Source organism: Ailuropoda melanoleuca, chromosome 15 (genome assembly GCF_002007445.2).
Source record: "Ailuropoda melanoleuca isolate Jingjing chromosome 15, ASM200744v2, whole genome shotgun sequence".
In the NCBI taxonomy this organism is placed as follows: Eukaryota; Metazoa; Chordata; class Mammalia; order Carnivora; family Ursidae; genus Ailuropoda; species Ailuropoda melanoleuca.
In genome coordinates, this window is record NC_048232.1 from 33,633,466 (window position 1) to 33,654,060 (window position 20,595).

Here is a 20,595-nt window from a genome sequence, read left to right on the forward strand (position 1 = left end):
AAATTTGAAAGCTTTGTTTTTTTCCAGTTGTAAGAGAAAGCCAATACAAAAAGTAGAGGAGGGCTTAAGTCCAAGCATCCCACACTCCCAGGTCTCTAATGACATAGATGACAGCCAGTAACATTTTTGTTTTTATTTTATAAAACATGCAGTTTAAAACAAAATTTAAAAAAATAACAAAACTTGGAACAGGAGAGTGGATGGAAGACAGATGCTTCTCAGCTGTCAGCAGGAGTGAAGCCAGCAGCCCAGCGTCATCTAGGACCCAGAGGCCGTCTTGGAAATGATGGTGTTGGCAACACTGATCTGCTAGGGCCACCAATACTCTATGTCCTGGCCCCTCCAGGCAACCCTCAAGCAGTCAGAGATTTGAGCTGTCCTGAGCTACTGTTGTAAGCCTGTCACTGTCCAGGACTTCAGTCCTTAGCCAAGTAGGAACTGAGAGTACTAGTTCCAGGAGCGTTGTGTTGTGTTGTGTTGTGTTGTGTTGTGTTGTGTGTGTGTTTGCTTGGATATTAATTACCAGGATATTTATTGAGAATACCAATTACTTTCCATTTGGGTCATTTCTAGACTCTTTCTGGCCTGCTATTTTGCAAAGGATGAAAAAGGAATCTGGCTCCTCTTCCCTTTGCAACAATTCTGCTGCATTCCAGTTCTATTAATAGCACCATCTGTAGACCCCGAGCAGGTCCAATTCTGGAAGCGGACAAGGTATAGCCAACTTGGGAAGCCACCTCCCAGTTCTGGGGCCACAGAACACTGAAGGGAGAGGGGTACTTCGCTGGGAGATGGTGAGGTCAGAGCGCCAACACTGAGGAGAAGACAGCTGCATCTGTCAGAGACAAAACCAAGAGCATTGACTCTTAAGATGAGTGTAGAAAAAGCAAGAGAAAAGAGGGCAAACCTGCCCAAACATTTTAGAACTGGACAAAAGGAGGTCAGGATCAATGGAGTTTCAGTAGTAAAATCTATCTCACCGAATGTTGGGAAGATTAAGTGCTTTATAAACTATTGAGTGCCTTACAAATACAAGGTAGGGGTGGTACTATTGCTGACATCACCATGATCATTATTATCATCGTGGGTATAATCTTCACATATGCAATCAAAACCCGCCCTGTCCAGTTTCCCTTGTCCCACTTCAGGTCTTACTCTTGGGGCTTGTCTGGCCCTCAGGTTCAGGCACCTTCCAGTCCATCTTTCGGCCCTTCTCGTAAAGACCCTTGAGCACTTTGTGGAAGGACTCAGGCTCGGTGCCATTTTTGCTTAGCTCCAGATATTTTCGGTAGAGCTGAAGAGCTGTGCGGGCATCCTCAATACTGTCATGGGTTTCCCCTTGAATCTTCAAGTCTGGGGGAATTAGAAGTGGAACAGTTTGGTACCTAGCAAAGGAAGGTAAGAACATGTCCTCTACTCACATCTCCAGCTCCCAATAAACAATAAAAAACTTGACCGCCCCCAAGAGAAAGAGCCAAACACCATCCCTAGTGCAGAGGGATACTGAAGCTACTTAAATCCATTAGTAACTCTCACCACTAACTCAGGGTCCTCCCTACTCCTCTGACAACTCCAACATTTTTTTCTGCTTACTGAGCACCACAAGGGCCTACAAGGTACACCAACTCACCTAGAAAGTACCAAGCAAGGAATCGCAGGGAAATCATTCGTTTTCGGGGCATGTGAAAGAGATAGACAGTGTCAAGGACTTGGTCCTTGGGTACCTGGCAGAGATAAAAGAGTGGGAAACTGAAGGCAGGTGATCTGTAATTTCCCATTCTCCAAAAGCACAACATATACCCTAAAGGGCCCACATTCAAAGACTCCTAAAAGAGCCCTGCCCGAACCATGAGGTTGATGACCCGGAAGTCCTTCTGCAGACCATGACCCACAAACTTGACTCCAATGTCAATAAGAAAACGAAGCTTTAAGTAGGTAGACTTGAGAGTTGTGAGGTGCTTAGAGGAAATCTTGGCATCTAGGTCTCCTGGCTTTATCCCCGAGTATTGAGTCAAGTAATCCACCACCTAGGCATAGAGAAAAGGATAAGTCGCTTGGGAGGTGAGGTGCAGAGTATCCCTCTACCACTCCTCCCTGGGTTCTAGAGCACTCTACATACACACAAGGTCCGTTTCACTTGCACCTCCATATCCTAATACCTGCTCCTGGGTAGAGATGTAGTCATCAATGAAGGGAATACCCTCATTGGGTCCCTGGCCCCGAACACAGGTGATCCTCGCTACTGACATCTGGCTTGGTTTGATGGTAGACTTGGTGCCATCACTGCGTAACTCTGCTTCCTCCTATGTGAGAAGAGTTGATAAGGAAATCAGAGAACTGCTTATGACTCCTACTATCTCCAGAGTTCTTTCCACCACCACACCCTTTTGGACTTTGTTACCTCATTAAGGGTGACAAACTCAGCATCCAGGCCCACCAGGTCCCCAACCTGTGGCATCTCATTCAGCATCAGTGGAATAAAGGTAGTATGTGTTTTCCGCTGCTTCCGTGCTAGTGAGGCTTCAGCCAGCAGGACACTTGCCTCAATAGGGTTCTTGACTGGAAGGGAAAGTCCAGAAGACAGATGGCTGGGGAAAGGGAAGTAACCAGAGAAGGGAAACCCAGATGGCTGACCAGAGACTGGGTCTACACTGTGATCCCTCAATCATCAAAGCATGTGAGTAAAAAGATCATGTCTGATGAACAGATGGATGGAACAGATCAAATCAGAAAACTATTAAGAAATATGTTAAGAAAAAACAAAAAAGCAGAGAGGAAAGAGTAAGACTTTAGCTTTGGACTTTAGCTTTAAAAAACCAGAGGGGCGCCTGGGTGGCACAGCGGTTAAGCGTCTGCCTTCGGCTCAGGGCGTGATCCCGGCATTATGGGATCGAGCCCCACATCAGGCTCCTCCGCTATGAGCCTGCTTCTTCCTCTCCTACTCTCCCTGCTTGTGTTCCCTCTCTCGCTGGCTGTCTCTATCTCTGTCAAATAAATAAATAAAATCTTTAAAAAAAAAATAAATAAAAAACCAGAAAAATAAAGTTGCAGGGAAACTATGGTTTAAAGGCACCAAAAAGGGGGTGCCTGGGTGGCTCAGTCGTTAGGTGTCTGCCTTCAGCTCAGGGCGTGATCCCAGCGTTCTGGGATTGAGCCCCGCATCAGGCTCCTCTACTGCGAGCCCGCTTCTTCCTCTCCCACTCCCCCTGCTTGTGTTCCCTCTCTCACTGGCTGTCTCTCTCTCTGTAAAATAAATAAATAAAATCTTTAACAAATAAAAAATAAAGGCACCAAAAAGGGCCTTAATAAGGAGTTAATCTCCAAAAGAAGATGAAAGCTTCACTTGGGGGGGGGGGAAGAATGATTAGAATCAAAATCATAACCTTAGTCATTTTGATCAGATTTCCCCCCATCAGCTCTTCCCCACTACACCTCAGGATCTCCAGGTTCTAAATTTACGGGCTGATGAACAGGACTATCTTTAGTATCCCTGGAAATATTAACACTGTTACCTGTCCTAATCTGAACAAGATCTCTTCCTAAAGACCAATCTAAACTGCCCACACCCTTTGGTCTACTCTGTACCACTTACTGTTCAGGTTGTATTTGGAATTAAGATTCCTTTTGACGTAATAAAGGATAGCAGGTACTTTCCAATTCATGTCAAACTGCACAGCTTCGTGCTATAAAAGAAAAAGCACTTAATGGCCTACGTATATGCCCCTTTTTCCTTTTTCCCTAGCCAGACAAAAGATAGAACTCAGGTGCTATTTTTAATTCTGCTAACACTTTTTATTCTTAAGGATCCCCCCCGCCTCCCGAATCTGCGTGGCATTCTCTAGGATGAGGGTGGGAAGGCGAGGAAAGGGGGAGATGAAAGGGAGAACGGAATGTGTTACAACTAACCTTATCAATAGGTTCAATAAGAAAGTCATTGAAAAGATACCACTGCTGGTGGGTAACACCCTGTGAAGATACAGAAAAAAGACGGATGCTAAAGTGACAGCTGGACCACTCTGGCTCAGACTCAAGATAGGGACAAACCTGGGATTCCACGGTGGCTACCACCAGGAGTGTCCCTGCCGTGTATAATCTCACTTACCTCCTTACGCTGGTGGTAGGTCTCTCCAACTTTGATGTGAGCCACCAGGCTGCCCCCTGTGCGTGAGTCCAGGATGTGCACCACAGTAGCCATCAGGTCATACACATAGACACCATGCTCCTCCTCTGCCCTGGCTGGGCCCCACTGTGAGGGGGTACCCAGGCTGCTAAGCTAAGTTTAAGGATGGGGAAGGAAGGGGAATGGGGATAGAGGACAGGGAGTTTGGAGTATGGGGATGGGGGACCAGGGTGTGTTCTCTCCATCCTATCCCAGCTATGAGTCTCAATACTGAACTGAGTCACTCTGGAAAAGCCCACAACTGGTAAATACTCGGCTTTATTCCCTTCCCTTTCCCTATACTAAGTTCCATCTTCCCCTTGCCCTGCTTCTGTCCCAACCTTCTCTCCCTTATTCCCCTTTCTCTTCCCAGTTGTTCAACAACCTGTATCTCATCCCCATCAGTCCAATTGCAAACATCCAGCCCTTTGTTCTTGGTTATCTTCATGCGAATGGAGAAAGGAAGCCAGACATTCTTCAACTCCTCAATGGAGGAACACATGAGCATGCCCTCTGGACTTCCCAGTTCTTTCCTATTAGGACAAGAGAATTAGAAATTTGTTCTGAGGGGCGCCTGGGTGGCACAGCGGTTAAGCTTCTGCCTTCGGCCCAGGGCGTGATCCCGGCGTTATGGGATCGAGCCCCACAAGGCTCCTCTACTATGAGCCTGCTTCTTCCTCTCCCACTCCCCCTGCTTGTGTTCCCTCTCTCTCTGGCTGTCTCTATCTCTGTCGAATAAATAAATAAAATCTTTAAAAAAAAAAAAAAAAAGAAATTTGTTCTGAAATCTAGCCAGTGACAAGAGGAGCCACTGGGTAGCTCAATCCTTTGACTACTGCCTCAGGCTGTACGTACCAATCAGCCAAAGCAAACTCCTTGTTCTTGGAGATTTCTCCACCATGCTTCTTTATTGCCATCTTGAAGGCAACCTGAACACAGAAAAAATATCTGATTCCCAGGGTGCGTGGCTGGCTCAGTTGGTTAAATGTCCAACTCTTGGTTTCAGCTCAGGTCATGATCTCAGGGTCATGCGATCAAGCCCCGTGTCAGGCTCTGCACTCAGCAGAGTGTGTTCGTCCCTCTCCCTCTGCTCCTCCCCCTGCGCTCAAGCGCTCTCTCTCTCCCTCCCTCAAATGGGTAAATAAAATCTTAAAAAAAAAAAAAACAAAACCAAACCTGATTCCCCAGGAACATTAATCACAAATGGAGTACAGAATGGAGAGCAAACTAAAATGTACACCTAAAGCCCTGCTTCCAGACCTGGTCCTCACCTCAGCCTGCATCCTCCAGAAATCAGCTTCTTTCAAGCTGTTCACCTCACAGTTGATGACGAGAATATCTGGCAGATGGCGGATGTTGCGGGTCTGAATCTGAGAGGACAAAACAAACAAGGAGTGGCAGGGAGCCTACACAAAAGGAACCTGGACGGGAACAGAAACCTGGGCCTGCACTTTCGAACTGAGGTTCCTCCCACTCCCTATGGCTCCCTGGACAGCAGTGCTGACACAGCCAGTGGCAGAGGAGAGCGCAGCCAAGTCCCCAGCACGGAGGGCTCACCGTGGGCTGGTACTTTTCACAGTTGTCACACCAGGCCTGTGTATTCTGCTCCAGGCAGATGCTTCGCTTTAGGACTTGAGCAAAGTCACAGCTCTTCCCGGTTTTATCTGCAGGGAAACTGGATGCTTCACCCTACGTCCTCCCTTTGGCCCACTGTTAGCCCCCCAACACCCTCTCCTTGATGTTCCGGGATGCGTGGGGGAGGCTTCCCAACCCAGCTGCAGGGTATACCACTGGTGCTACCCTCGGGGTAGGAGAGCGTGAAGAGCAGGGTGGATGAGGCTCGCACGGTCTCACTGCCACAGCGGCAGAGGCTGCAGTTCTCCATCTCACAGCTGAACAGCTGCCCGATGACCGAGTCCCCCGATGAGCAAAAGCTGCTAAGAGTGGGGAAGGCAATGCATGCACATGGAGGCAGTTAGGAGACCCGTGAAGTCACCAAGGGGCCTTCACTGTTCACGGCCCGATATCATACCTGCCTCCAGCACCTCGATAAGCCTGGGGTGCTTCAAGCTCCTGCATATCCTGATGCAGCTGAGTGAGAATGAAGCGATTCCACCTCTGAATAAGCCTGGCCAGATTGCCTTTGCCTGAAGCCTCATCTGAGTCAGCCAGGATCAGACCAAGGGCTGACGCCTCAGGGATGGTGCGGAATGCCCGAAGAAAATTACTGCCCTGGAATCCAGGAAGTATGTTGGTAAAATGGGACAATTTTCTCTTTTGTGGCCATTTGCACAGCAATGTCCCCCCCTACTCTCCACCTCCCTTCCCCTTTTATGGTCTCAGATCTCCAGACACTGACCTGACAAGGGTCACCTCGAGAGAGATCCAACATGTGGAAGAGGAAGCCCAGCTCACACGCCAGGCAGAACTCCTTCTGGCAAAGATGGTTCTGGATTAGACAGCGAACAGGCTCCAGGAAGTAGAGCACCTGGCGGGAAAGCAAGAGAACTGATGCAGGCAACCGGTGCGGGGAGAAAGACGGGAAGGCTAAGGGAGCTGGTGAAGACTACAAAGCAGGAAGCCACTGAAGAATGGAATGCGCAGAGGCAATGTGAAGGCTGCAGAGCAAGAAAGAACGGTAGCGGAGGCCATGGTAAAGTGGGCTTGGTTGAAGAGGCCTGGAAAAAGAGTAGTGGGTGTAGGGCTACAGAGAAGGAGAAAGGCAGTAGGCATGTTCAAGTCGCAGGCGTACCCACCCTTACCTGGATCATGCAGTTACAGTAGGCATTGGGGATGTGGGGCTCTAATCCAGCAAACAGGGTCTTATTGTAGTGTTTGAAGTCAAAGTCCTCCAGCCCTAGCTTGGAATATTTGATGGTTACCTGAGGCAGAAATAGTCTGAGCAAGATGAAGATATCCTCAGAGTCCCCTGTATCTTCCGAGTAGTCATAACCTTCCCCGGAACCTCCCTCCCGAGTCCAGGTGGTAGGTGAGGGCATCTCAACTGAGTCCTTCAGTCCTTTCTCGTATGACCCCTTTTCCCAGGGAACCTTTCCCCACGTCCCCGAGGGCTCCTTCCTTGGTATCCCCCAGCACCTTGCGGTACTTCTTAGAAACCATGTGGAGATGTGGCTCCTCTTCCCGCCCTATTGGTGACTCAGTGACCTGGCTGAAGCTGTCAAATTCACTGTCAGACTCCTTGAGTCGGTAAGGAATCTAGAATTTTTAAGAAGAGGTAATTTTGTTGGATGTCTTAATTATCTTTGGTTCCCCCCACCTTTATCCCAACACTGAACATTCTGATATCGTGGGGGTTTTCAGCAGCCACTGCTTCCTTTTTATTCCCACGGCCACCACTCCACCTCATCACAGCTGGACAACGATGATGGCTTCCCCACCAGGATCTGCACATTCACTCTGTCCGGCATCTCACTACCAAACTCTTCCAAAAAGCCTATTTCAGCACGTCACTTCTCCCACTATACACTTGATATTCAAGGCTTCACAACTGGGCCCCTTCCAACCTTAAAGTCTGGCGATTTCTCAATGCTGACCACTACTATAGCCAGACTGGTCCAGTCACAGTCCCCACCAGACATGCTTTTTGCAGTTATGCTTCTTGAGACCTTTGCTAACACTGATCTCTCATCTTGAACGTGCACCCATGTTACTTTCTACTTACCCATCTTTCACCTTTCCAGCTCAATATCCACCTTTTTCAGTAGGTCTTCCCTGACTACTCTGGCCCAGAATAACACTTTCCCTCCAAACAGCCCTGGCACCAAATGTTTGTAACAGTCCTTCAGTGTTTCACAAGAGAACATAAATAATTTGTTCCAGACAGGTCTTATCTTTACCAACTAAAAACTAAACTTCTTAACAGTAAAGACAATCTTCTGTATCTCTGAATTCTCCCTCACACCTAGCATGGTACCTTTGATTCAGCAGGCCTCAAAACACCTTTACTGACTGACTAAAAGCAAAAACTCCTCCAGACGAGTAAAGAAACAAGACAGGAGAATGGCTGGGGGCTGCCCCTCTCTCCTCTGAACATACCTGATTGCGCAACCGGGTGCGGGGGTTGGGCGCATAGCCAATGAAGCCCACCTTCTTCATGGTTCGAAGAATCTCTGCATCCACAGGGGGTGCTCGCCTGTAACGTAGTATAGTTCTAAGGCTAGAAGGTTGTGGTGTCTGCCCACCAAAACCCAACCAACGCCCAAGGAGCCAGAAAAAAAGAAGATACTGAAGGCAGACAAAAATCAGGAAAGGCGATGACTACTACAGGGCTTGCTGAGAATCCTGGCATCTCGGCCCTTCCCCCTCCCTCCTTTTGGCCCAGATGTAAGGTACAACCTGGGAGCTGGAGCGGAGTTGGCCGCAGGCCAATCAGAGAGAAGTGTGTCAGTGGTGAGCGGGACAGGGATGAGGGAAAGAGGCAGCAGGTCCTGACTCCAGTCCAGAGGAGGCAGTGAGTCCACGAGACAGGGCAAAGCAAACTCGGTCTCACGGGAGTAAGGGTTGAAGGAAGGCTCAGGGGAATCAGTCCAGAGGTGCACACAGCCCTCAGAATCCCCAAAGGCCAGGGCCTGCTTGCTGGCTGATACGTCAAATGTCATTAACAGAGGCCCCACAGGATTCACATGAAAGATGTCTGCTGGGTTGGCCAGGCCTGTGGGCTCACAAAACTGGCACTGCCCTAGAAGAGAGGAGGAAGCTCAATGAGCCCTGGGAAGCTGAAAGGGGGCCATTCTTTTATGCCCTGGTATCAAGGAAAGATGGGGCCTAAATTCATGCCTAGAGATACAAAGAATACCATCGGATGCCTTCCCACAAACCACAGGCAAGTCTGCTACCCAGTAAAGGCGGTTCTAAAATTGTTTTGCCTGCTCTGCCTTTATCTTGTTCTGTGTTCTTCATACTGGGGGAAAAATAAAAGTCCTACTCTCTGACCAAAACTAAGTGAGACCCTGACAGCCCACTGAAAGGTTACTATTTTCTCCAACAAAGAGGTTCCCGGGAGTACGGTCCTTCTGGTACCTAGTTCCCCTTCACTCATCAATGCCACCTACCCTCCCTACATTCCTTCCTACCTGACTGGGAGATGATAGCAAGTCGAGAAGTGTACGTAGGGATGAAGCGCAAGAAGGCGGGATCCACGTGTACTTGGAGCGGTGTGATGGCACGCATCATGCGCAGGTCATACACCTTGAGGAAACGGTCACAGGCCAGGCCGGTGAGGCGGCTGGAGAAGCCACAGGCGGCCAGCAGGTTGCCATGCACATCAAAATCCGACAGACTCCCTGAGAAAGCATCAAACTCATGCTCCACCTTAAAAGTACGGAGGTCTCGCAGGGAAACCTGAAGAAGAGATGACTTGGTTATCGTCCAACACTGTCATCAGGAAAAGGACCTGCCACCTACCTCAAGGCCCCTGTCCAAAGAACTAAGGCTCTAGGATACGTGCAATTAAAGTGCAGAAGAGGCAGAAAGAGAAGCCAAGCGTTGAAAGGGACCCCAAAGAGAACTCTTGTTTACTCTTTCGCCTGGAAGGTATCTAGTTACAACAGAAACTGTTAGGGTGAAAGATACTCTAGTATAATGTGGCTGAGGAGGAACTCCGTACACTCCTCCCGTCCCTCCCACTACAGCCCCAGCATTGAGGGAAAGGAAGAGCCCAAGCACACGTCTGATGAAACAGGGCCTTGTGGTAGGAGGAAACACAGAACCGAGCCACCTTGCCAGACGTGTGGCCACAGAAGAAGAAGCGATTTGTCTGTCTCATAATAGTGACTCCAGGCGTTTCGACGGCATACTGGGGAGGAAAGCAAGAAAAACCAGTGAGAATAATTCTTCCCACAGACCAAAGGAACAGAAAGGTCGCACATACACTTAGTCATGTTCCCAGCCCAGATATATCCCCAGCTCCCTGAAAGTCTCAGATGCTGCTGGGTCTTTCCTGCCCCAGGCTTGTACCTTCTGAGTCTCCTGGACAGTGTTAAGGTCAATCTCCAATATGTGGTTCTGCAGCCCACCAACAAGCAGAGTGCTGCTGTCCGTCAGCAGGAGACTGTGCATATCCTCACTTTCCTCTAGCCTGTGGTGGAGAGAAAAGGCTAAGGGACCTGGCCCTCAGAAGCTTCCAATTCCTTAGTCTTCCCGTTCTAGGAGGGACCCTCTTTCCCATCTAGAGCTGAGAAGCCACTTACAGGTAATCAAATATAATGAGGCCCCCACGGGCCATATACTTGAGGTTGTTCTTGGTGAGAAAAAGGATACCATTTTCCAGGCTCTGGATCTGTCGTATGTCATCACTGCCATTGACCTGAAAGGATGAGTAACGCTCCAAGGCTGGGCCGAAAAATGAAGTAGCATGGCCCTGTGGGGAAAAAAGAGAGACACACCCTGAATGGAGGGGCAGGGCCATCCCAGATACAGGTCAGGGCCTGGACGTTGTTCAGCTTTCCTCCATTCTTGCTTGACCTTTCCTGTGGGCAGCCCCTAAGGCATAAGCCCAGGGACCAATCTAAGTGATAAAGACGTTGATGATACTATCTATGTTCCTTTAATGCTTTACAAAGTACTTTTGTAAACTCTACCTCATTCTATCCTCACAATGACCTGCTGAACCGGTAATGGCTCAGCTGGTTAGAATAGTTTCAGGTCAGGGACGTGGGTCCGATCCTGCACTGGCTTTCTTATGTTCCACAGTCAAGTCTTATTCTCTACCTGCCGTCTGGGAAATGTGTACTGTGGGTCACAGGCTGGAATAGAGAGAATGTGAAACTCATTCCACCGTTGGCTCCTGTGACATCATTCACTACTGGTTTCTCTCCTCTTAGCTCATACCTTCTCCTTATGTGTTTCCCTTCAGACCACTCTCTTGAAACATGGCTATTCCCAGTCCACTATTTTCTCACTAGTGTTCCTAGGCAATCTCATCCATTCTCAGGGTTTTTAACCATCCATGGTTTTAAGCTGATGGATCCTTACTCCCTTCCCTAGCCCAGACCACTGCCTCAAGCTTCAGACTTACACATCCAAATACCTACTATACATCTCTCTTTAGATATTCATTACATTCCAAATTAAATGTCATTTTTACCTCATTTCAATCCTTCTTAACTACATTCCCTATGGTGCCATAATCTATGTAATGGACTAAGTCATTGGTAGTCAACTTAAGTCTTGTTTACTTCCTAAGTGTTTCCCAAATCTGTGCTCATGTATACATCTCTACAATGCTTCACTCAGGCCTTCATATTCTATGCGAACGGCTACAATAACCTCCAAACTGACCTCATGGAGTCCTGCCCTGTCCCCCTTAAACCAAACTCTCTACTTCTACCTCAGCCCTCTAAGATACAAACCTAACCTTATCATTCTTTTTTTTTTTTTTTAAGATTTTATTTATTCATTTGACAGAGAGAGAGACAGCCAGTGAGAGAGGGAACACAAGCAGGGGGAGTGGGAGAGGAAGAAGCAGGCTCACAGTGGAGGAACCTGATGTGGGGCTCGATCCCAGAACGCCAGGATCACGCCCTGAGCCAAAGGCAGATGCTTAAGGACTGAGCCACCCAGGCGCCCCTAACCTTATCATTCTGGATAAAAATCTTCAATGGTGTCAAGTCCAAGATTTTTTAATATAGCATATGAGGTTTCTCTAGAATGTTCTCCCCCCAGGTATCTACATGGCTTCCTCTCTCCCCTCTAGAGGACTTAAAATGGACAACATGGCCTGCATCCAGGTCTCTACTCAAATGTGGCTTTGTATCAGAGAGACCTTTCCCTGACCAACTATCCAAAACAGTAACACCTCCCACCCTTCGTTACCTCAACCCCCTTAACTCCACTTTATTTCCTTAAAGATACTAAACAACATTTAATATATTACAAAAAGATTTTTGTTGCCTTCTTAAATGTTCATTCTAAACCTAGACCACAGAGCAAGGTCTGGCGCCTAGTAGGTGCTCAAAAAACACTAGTTGAATGAAGTCATGTCTATCTCTTCAGCTTTATCTCCCAGTGCAGTGAACCCCCATTGCTTATAGTTCCTGCACTCTGCAGTTACACTGTATAGTATCTTGGAAATCTTTCTCCTGTTGCTTTGGCCAAGACAGCATTTTCCCCTCTTCTTCACCTGACTTCTACTCACGTCTCAAAAACTCACTTCAGGTATCACTTCCTTCTGGGGGCCCTCTGACCCTTCTCTACCCAGTACATGTTTTTATACTGGCACTTAGTAGTTTATATCTTAAGTTTGTAATTAGTAAGTGAAACAGTTTAGGGGCGCCTGGGTGGCTCAGCTGTTATGGGTCTGCCTTCGGCTCAGGTCATGATCCCAGGGTCCAAGCCCTGCACTGGGCTCCCTGCTCAGTGGGAAGCCTGCTTCTCCCTCTCACATCCCCCTCCCGCTTGTGTTCCCTCTCTTGCTGTCTGTCAAATAAATAAATAATTCAAAAAAAAAAGTGTAACAGTTTAGTTTCTTCTAAAGGATCATAAAGTTATCTGTTTACATATCGTTTTTTTCCTCATTGTTCTATAAATTCCTTGAGGGTAAGGATTATGTTTTATTCAGCTTTACCGCCTGGGCCTAGCATAGCAGTAAACACTGCTTACTGAAATTAATGTATTACCAAAAAAGCCCATTCTTTCTAATGAAAAAAGCACAATTCATGCTCTATGGAAGGTATATTAGTAAACCAAGGATAACATGTTATTTCTACAAAATCTTGGGCTCCCTAGCATATTGGTAAATTTTTAAAAAAAATTTTTAAAAAATCAGCATTGATAAATGCTCTCAGAGATTAAAATAAGCCAGAGAAGACAAAATGATTCCAGGTAAGGTACACAGAAACATGTGTTAAATATTCTATAATTATGAAAATGGAAAACAGAGGAGGCGCATTAGAGACTGGATTTGGACATCACAGACTAACTGATGGGTACAGTTATCAAGATTAATCAAAGCTTGGAAGCGGCAAATAGTGGTAGAAATAGGACGACTTCTGAAAAAGAATGCCTATGTAACTTCTCCCTGGATCCTATGGTTCCTTCCACTGCCCTCCTCCTGACTTAACTTAGAGACCCAACTAATTCTCATCACCTCCACTCAGTTCTGGCTCCCAGTAAAGCAGCTGTTTTGGGCTAAAACCAGATAAAAGACCTCCAACATCTCCTTTCATCCCTTACAAAGGGGTACAGTTCTTACCCCGTGGCTTCCCACCCACAGCATCTCCTCGTGCAAGTCAAAGTGGGAGACGGAGACAGGCACACCCACTTCAGCCACCACACTGTGCAATTCAGAGTAGACACCTTCCATTATGTGCACTGACTCCTGGACGGGAAGAGCCTCCAAGGCCACCCCCTCCGGATCCAGATCCACATTCTGTAGCAGACTTGGGTTCAGGTGGGCGTCCAGGACAGGGTCCAGGGCAGAATGCATGGCTGGGGCATACTCTGCCAGTCCAGGGTCCAGACCCTCGAAGTTCATGATGACGATGGCAGATTAGACCCTTGTCTCACCCTCCCTTGCAACAGCCCCGTAAGAGGCCTGACCCAACCTTCAGCAGAACAGCACCAGTGGGCCTAGAATGGACATCCTGGCCTGCAAAGGGAAAGAGGTAGCTGAGTCAGTGGCAGGCCCAGGTACTTGTATTTAGTGTGTTCTCAATTATCAGGGCAGGAGGGAGATGAGGCAGGCAGGTGTGAGAATGCCAGGTAGGGGACGAAGCAGGCAGGGAGGGGATGGGCAGTGGGCCCTTTTTCTCCTCTGGTCCTTCTGTACTCTCCACCACCCCACTATCTAACCTAATACTTGACTTCCTTTCCATCTCCCTTCAGGCCTGCTCACTTGCCTGGTTCACCCCAGAACCATCAGTGGAAGGAGCAGCAACTGCGGGATTAGAGTTAAGCAGGGGGACTAAGGTGCTTGTTTCCCAAAATTAGGGATGAGGGGTGGGGAGTTGGGAGGTGAGAACCAGAGAAGTCAGTTTCCCAGAATCCTCTGCAATGTTACCAGGATTCTCCAGGGAAAAATAAGAATGTCCGGTTACCCACAGTTGGGGCGGGGGTGGGGGGACATGATGAAAATGGTTAGTTACCCACAATTCTCTAGGGGAACCAGAGAAATCAATTACCCAGAATTCTCCCCCGGCAGCGGGGAGGGGAGGGATTAGGGCAGGGGTCAGATGTGTTCTTGGGATGCTTATGGGGATTGGGTCATTACCAAGATTTCTCCATGGCGGATATTTTGGAGCGCGTGGAATTAAAACGAGTAGGGGGAGAGAAAGCGCCGTCAGCTCCGCGGGAAATTCCAGTTTCCCCAATTCTCCCCCGCGCCTGATGCTCAACCAAACCCTACGGCGGGAAGGACGTCGCTCTCCCAGTCGGAGCTTCCAATCAGGAAGGCTGTGGGGCTCACCTAAGCCAATCAGAAGGAGCCAGGTACAGAAGGCTCCGCGAGAAGACGCGTGACGTAAGGACTGGGCAAAAACAAGGTTACGGGCCGCCGGTGGGGACAAACAGTGTCAGACCCTGGCCGTATTTGGTGTCGTGAAACGTAACCCCTTCTTTTTAAACCTTTGTTTGAATAAAACTAGAGAACTCGCTTGAAAACCTGAACTTTCATACTCCCTATAACTTTAGAGACTCTAGAATAAGGGACGCCCAAGGTAAAGTACTGGGAATCGACTGCTGGGTATTCCCAGCATGGTCCAGTCCACCCCCTCTTCCCGTGGTACTCTTGTGAGCTGCTCCGCCACCTCTCACCCTGTTACCCCCGAAACTCGCCGGCATTTCCTATCATTTCCAGGAATGGGAGAGAAAAAAGGAAGCGGGAGCCAGGCTCTTAACACGGCCCAACTAGCCGCGTCTTCTACGATTCTGTAAGCATCCATCTGAAACTCCCATCTGTGATTATCCCCTTCCCACATGCCCCGGTGGTAGTCCCGGGGAGCAAGACCCCTCAGCTATCAAATTCCCCTAGCTCTTGAAGCTCGGCATTCTCCCTCAGAGGGGGATGAGCAGGGCAAATTGGGACATTTGCTTACCCCAAACTCTTACAGATTTAGCGCCAACAGTTATTTTTAGGGATTCTTGGGGTCTAATTCTGAGCTGGAACTGCTGTTGGAATGGGGTCAGGTTGTGGCACGGCTCCACGGCACTTTAGCTAGTTTCTAAAGGCCACGTGGAGCCTCTCTGATGGAAGGAACTTCTCACCGAGGATAGAGTGTTAAAGCATTTCTCTCTCAATACACTTTATGAAGGACTTCAGGGGTTCCTGGGTGGCTCAGTCAGTAACGCATCTGCCTTTGGCTCAGGTCATGATCACCCCACATCCGGCTCCCTGCTCAGTGGGGAGCCTGCTTCTCCCTCTCCCGCTGCCCCTCCCCCCACTGGTGCTCTCTCTGCTCTCTCTCTCTCTCAAATAAATAAAATCTTTGGGGCGCCTGGATGGCTCAGTTGTTAAGTGTCTGCCTTTGGCTCAGGTCATGATCCCAGGGTCCTGGGATTGAGCCCCACATCCGGCTTCCTGCTCAGCGGGGAGCCTGCTGCTTCCCCCTATTTGTGCTCGCTCTGTCAAATAGATAAAAATAAAATCTTTAAAAATAAATAAATAAATAAATAAATAAAATCTTTTAAAAAAGAAAAGGACTCCATAGTTTAGACTTCCAGGATTCACAGGGGTCCTAGAATCAGTCAGAAGTCAAAGATGGATAGAAAAACACCTTAATTCAGAGGGTCTCTCAAACTGATCTGACTTCACAGTTGACTAGATTTAAAATCTCGGGAAAAGATGGGTGCTGAGAGACCTGGACAGTTTGTACCCTTTGAGAAATTTCCACATCGAGGTCTCAGATTGAGAAAGACTTCACAGACCCATGAAAATTATAGGGCCTGAGATACTCAGAGATACCTGGGCTAAATGACCCACTTTATAAAGATACTTTGTGTCTCTTCACAGTGTCCGGTGTAATAGAATGATTGAAAATGCAGGATCTGAAACCAGTTTGTCTGCCCTGGAATTCTGGCCACTCAGCTCTGTGATCTTGGGTAAATTACTTACCTCTGTTTCTTCATATGTAATGTATGTAATATAGGGATAATAATAGTACCTACGTCACTGGGTTGCTGTGAGGATTAAATGCGTTAATATATGAAAAGTGCTTAGACCAAGTACTTGGCATAAAGTGAGAGTTGCATATATATTAGCCATCATTATTAACTCCCTAGGGGAACTTCAACTGGATTTGGAGCCTGGGCATCCAACTGGAAAGGCCTGCTTAGGAGTGTCTTGTGAATGTGATTTGCATAACGGTTGAGGCCCTGCTGACGTCAAGGGGTCACTGCAGCTCCAGGTCAGATCTAGTCCTGGAAGTAGTTCCTGCCACAGAACAGTCCCACAATCACCCCACCAACCTTGCTTCCTACCCAGTTCTCGAAGTACCAGGAAGTGAAAGAAAACAGCAGAGCCCCGTGCCTCCAACTCACCCTTGTCTCTGTCATCCCATCCCCCAGGAGTCTACTTCCTCTTCCTTCTTTTACCTTTCATCCCCTATATTTAGCCTCCCAGAATGGGGCTAGAGGAGGGAAGAACGCAGGAGATATTAAACACAAGTGAGGGGAGCTTCCCCTCCTCCCTCCCACCCATTTTCTTATTGCATTTGTGTCTACCATACGTAGAGAGAGGCAAACCATTTCTCACTCAAACTGAGATAACCTGTCCTGATGCTGGGAACGTTCTATCCAAAGGATAGATTTACCACAGAGTCCTAATATTTGAATCAAATATTTCATTGGGCAGTTTTGAATAGTTCTAAGGGAAGGGAGACTTCTATCAAGGGTAACTTTCTCAGAGAAGGGTCAACCTCTTGGGGGAGGCTTTGAGGACCATTCGTGTGGTCAGCCATGTCCTCATTCTGACGTCCAAATTGTTCTGGGACCCTCCACTGGGGTTGGGGCAGTCCCAGATTTGGACCACCCCCCACTCCCACGCCCAACCTCACATCCTCAGCTGTTTCACTGGATGTTGCATCAGGGAGGGTGATGAAATCAGTGTCAGCGGATTTTACCCATGGATGCAACAGGCTGAAGGACTGGCCAGGGTCACTGACACAGCACACCTTCAACTCCCCAGAACTCCTGGATTTCCTAGCTGTAGGATAGCGGCTGGGTGCTAGAATATCTAAATTTGACTTCTGGCCCTTGCTTACATTGGTATCCCAAAAGCACCATCACCTGAACTCCACAGAGCCTATGAAACTTTTGGCCACTAAGGCTGATGAATCAGATGGTTCGTAGCAACAACTCTCTCCCTCCAAGAGCCCTCCTAACTTCGACAGTGAGGCCTGAAGTGGGAGCAGAAATACCTTATGCGGCACTATATGGCTTCCCAGTTCACAAAGTGCATCGAGTCCATTCTCTTCCAGTGAAAATTACTGTTCCCAAGGGAGAAAAAGAAACCCCCTGGTTCTCAGATAGAGGACACCATGTGGGAACCAAACTTCATTCCAAATTGAGCTCGCTATCCTTTCGGGAAACGAATACTTCTGTTTTGGTTTTTCCTCAGGCGGGAGGTAAGGAAATTAGGTACTGGGGGGAAGGATATAGCTTTGAGAGGCAAAAAGATGAGGGAAAGTTAAACAGGAAGGAACTTGAGACGAGATTCATTTAAATATTCATTCCTCCTACCGCCACCCCCTCCACAAGCCATTGCGATTCATGGAGAGCATTACACATATGCCCCATCCCAGGCCTCCAGCCACAGCAACCACACGTCTCATTTCCCTTTGAACTGAGGCTGCATACCTGGGCTCCCCGCGGAGGGGGATGATGCAGGGAGGGGAATCCCACCTGCTGTGAGTCACCTGCCAGTATAAAGGGCGGGCCTTTCAATGCAGGGACCTTAAAAAGAGACTCAGAGACAAGGGGAGAAAAACAGCAGGAACCTGCTCAGAAACTTAGTGAACAACAGAAGGAACCAAACCAGAGACGCACAGAGCGGACAGCATCAGGCTCAGAAGAAAGGGAAGTGGGCAGAGATTCCACAAGGACCAGTTCGAGGCACGGATCCAGCCAGATTTGAGAAGCAGCCAACAAGATGCTGGGGAGCAGGACTGTGCTGCTGCTGCTGCTGCTGCTGCCCTGGGGGGCTCAGACCCAGGCTGTGCCTGTGGGCGGTCGCCCTGCCTGGGTTCAGGGCCAGCAGCTCTCACAGAGGCTCTGCACGCTGGCCTGGAGCGCACATCCGCCGATGGGACAGGTGGTAAGTAACGGGCTCTGGCTCCAAACAGGAGCCTATCCAAGCTCTCCAAGGCTGCAGGGGAAGACTCTTTGGCTTTCCATGGAAGCTAGAGGGTCAAAGGTCATCACAGAGTAAGAGAGGATGGAGGAGTGGGGCTCCTGGGAAAGTCATGGGCCTGAGGGTCCTAGTGGAGTTTGAAAGCATTTCTCTTATCTCTTCACTCTCCCTACCCCCTCCTCCATTCCAGGACCTACCAAGAGAAGAGGGAGATGACGAGACTACAGATGAGGTCCCCCGCATCCAGTGTGGGGATGGCTGTGATCCCCAAGGACTCAGAGACAACAGTCAGGTAGTAAGATGAGGCTGGACCACAAGGAAGAGGGGACTGGGACATCGTTGGGTATTATGGTGAATTAGTGAAAGTTCTGTCCTCATCCGATCAGCCTGCTATAATAAGTAACACAGACCGGGTGGCTTATGAACATCAAAAATTTAGTTCTCACTGTTCTGGAGGCCGGAAGTCGGAGATCAGGGTGCTAGCACAGTCAGGTGAGGGCCTTCTTCCAGACTGCGGACTTCTCCTGTGTCTTCATATGGCGGGGGCCTTGGGAGTTCCGTGGGTCTCTTTTAGAATAAGAGTACTAATTGCATTCAGAAGGGCCCCACCCTCATGACATCATCACCTCGCGAAAGCCCATCCTCCCAAAGCCATTATACTTGGGGGGGTGGGGTGGGGTTGGAATTCAACATCTGAATTTTGTGGGGACACAAACATTCAGCCCATAGCAGTGCCTAGGAATGGCAAAGAACTGGGTGAGTATTTGGTGAATGGAGTGGGAGGAAGGTATCTGTTTCCTTTCACTGCTTTCTTTTCCCTCCCAGTTCTGCTTACAAAGGATCCACCAGGGCCTGGTTTTTTATGAGAAGCTGCTGGGCTCAGACATTTTCACAGGGGAGCCTTTTCTACTCCCCGATGGCCCTGTGGGCCAGCTTCACGCCTCCCTCCTGGGCCTTAGGCAACTTTTGCAGGTATGAACTAGGGGCCTGGAGAGCGGGGGCTTGCAGGTATCAGAGGCAAGGACTGGAGGGTGAAGGATCTAGAGTTCTGATTGTGTCCTGTGTCCTTTCAGCCTGAGGGTCACCACCGGGAGACTGAACAGACTCCAAGCCCTAGCCCCAGCCAGCCATGGCAGCGCCTCCTTCTCCGCTTCAAGATCCTTCGCAGCCTCCAGGCCTTTGTGGCTGTAGCTGCCCGGGTCTTTGCCCACGGAGCAGCAACCCTGAGCCCCTAAAGCCAACGGCTTAAGGATGGCACCCAGATCTCCACGGCTCAGCAGTGCTATAATGAATCAGCCCAGGCACCTGTGAGCCAACAAATTAGTCCATTAATTCTAATGAGACTTGCCTATGTTGAAAATTACCAATACTGACTAATTTATGCTGCTGACCTAGGACAAAGTTGACTATTTATTAAATAAGAAGGGAAAACTTGAGATTATTTATCCTCAGGGCAGCAGTTTGGGGAGGATTATTTATTATATTTATTCTGAATTATGTACTTTTTTCAATAAAGACTTATTTATGTCGATATCCGAGTCTGATTCCTAGGCTTGGTTAGGAAAAGGAAAAATAGGGCCAAAGGACTCCACTATGCGTCCTTCTAGTCTGCACGGCTCCAGCAGAGAAGGCTCTATCCTCACGACCCTCTGGTGTATACATACAGTAACAGGGATCTTTTTGGTCTGGATCCCTGAATAGCTGAGTAAACTGAACGGGATTACCAAGGGTTAAGATTAGGAAGTTGGGCCCCTAAATGTGACTGCTTTTGCCGCCTGACCCTTTGCCTCCTTACTTTCTTGGTGAAGAGTGTACTTGGCCAAAGACAGGAGTCCCGATCACTGCAGGATCGAAAGTCAGAGCTGTTTCAAGCAGGAAGGGCATTCCAAGAAGATGGTGGTAAATCCCCCAAATTAATGGGATTCTCCCTTAATGGACATCTGTGAGCCCCATCAGAGGGTTTGACTACCCAAGGGGAGGTCAACTACCTTGAAACAAAGAGAAGGGGAAGGCTCCTGTGGTCATTCCCCTTCCTTTTCTCCATAGTCACAACATTAGAAACACATGGGCATTGGAGTCAAACAGACCCAGGCTTTTACCTTGGCTTTGTCACCAACCAGGCAAGTGACAATCG

At 48.5% G+C, this 20,595-nt stretch overlaps 2 protein-coding genes across 16 annotated transcripts; one reads left to right on the forward strand and one right to left on the reverse strand.

Moving 5' to 3' along the window:
* Positions 1-118: 118 nt before the first annotated feature.
* On the reverse strand, positions 119-14,525 carry PAN2 (poly(A) specific ribonuclease subunit PAN2). Of its 10 annotated transcripts, none has more exons than XM_011220718.3 (26): positions 14,388-14,525; positions 13,371-13,766; positions 10,369-10,538; positions 10,136-10,256; positions 9,897-9,974; positions 9,253-9,520; positions 8,516-8,858; positions 8,216-8,312; positions 7,256-7,375; positions 6,922-7,041; positions 6,519-6,647; positions 6,192-6,391; positions 5,960-6,093; positions 5,717-5,823; positions 5,431-5,529; positions 5,015-5,088; positions 4,545-4,692; positions 4,103-4,246; positions 3,907-3,966; positions 3,593-3,683; positions 2,402-2,559; positions 2,160-2,303; positions 1,848-2,027; positions 1,631-1,724; positions 1,156-1,353; positions 119-835 (listed from the first exon to the last, which is right to left on the reverse strand). In XM_011220718.3, exons 2-26 carry the CDS (start codon positions 13,650-13,652, stop codon positions 801-803), a joined length of 3,594 nt encoding a protein of 1,197 aa, XP_011219020.1. In that variant the 5' UTR covers positions 13,653-13,766; positions 14,388-14,525; the 3' UTR covers positions 119-800. The 10 variants fall into 10 exon arrangements, 9 of the variants coding, with proteins under 9 accessions (XP_011219020.1, XP_011219019.1, XP_019651723.1 ...); XM_011220717.3 differs by having other exon boundaries at positions 4,103-4,273; XM_019796164.2 differs by having other exon boundaries at positions 5,948-6,093.
* On the forward strand, positions 14,478-19,985 carry IL23A (interleukin 23 subunit alpha). Of its 6 annotated transcripts, none has more exons than XM_034644355.1 (7): positions 14,478-14,605; positions 14,973-15,045; positions 16,125-16,213; positions 16,394-18,425; positions 18,652-18,753; positions 19,287-19,433; positions 19,535-19,985. In XM_034644355.1, exons 4-7 carry the CDS (start codon positions 18,261-18,263, stop codon positions 19,694-19,696), a joined length of 576 nt encoding a protein of 191 aa, XP_034500246.1. In that variant the 5' UTR covers positions 14,478-14,605; positions 14,973-15,045; positions 16,125-16,213; positions 16,394-18,260; the 3' UTR covers positions 19,697-19,985. The 6 variants fall into 6 exon arrangements, with proteins under 6 accessions (XP_034500246.1, XP_034500245.1, XP_034500247.1 ...); XM_034644354.1 differs by having other exon boundaries at positions 14,511-14,636; XM_019796167.2 differs by lacking the exon at positions 14,478-14,605 and having other exon boundaries at positions 14,648-15,045; positions 16,394-16,518; positions 18,061-18,425.
* The last annotated feature ends 610 nt before the right edge of the window (positions 19,986-20,595 follow it).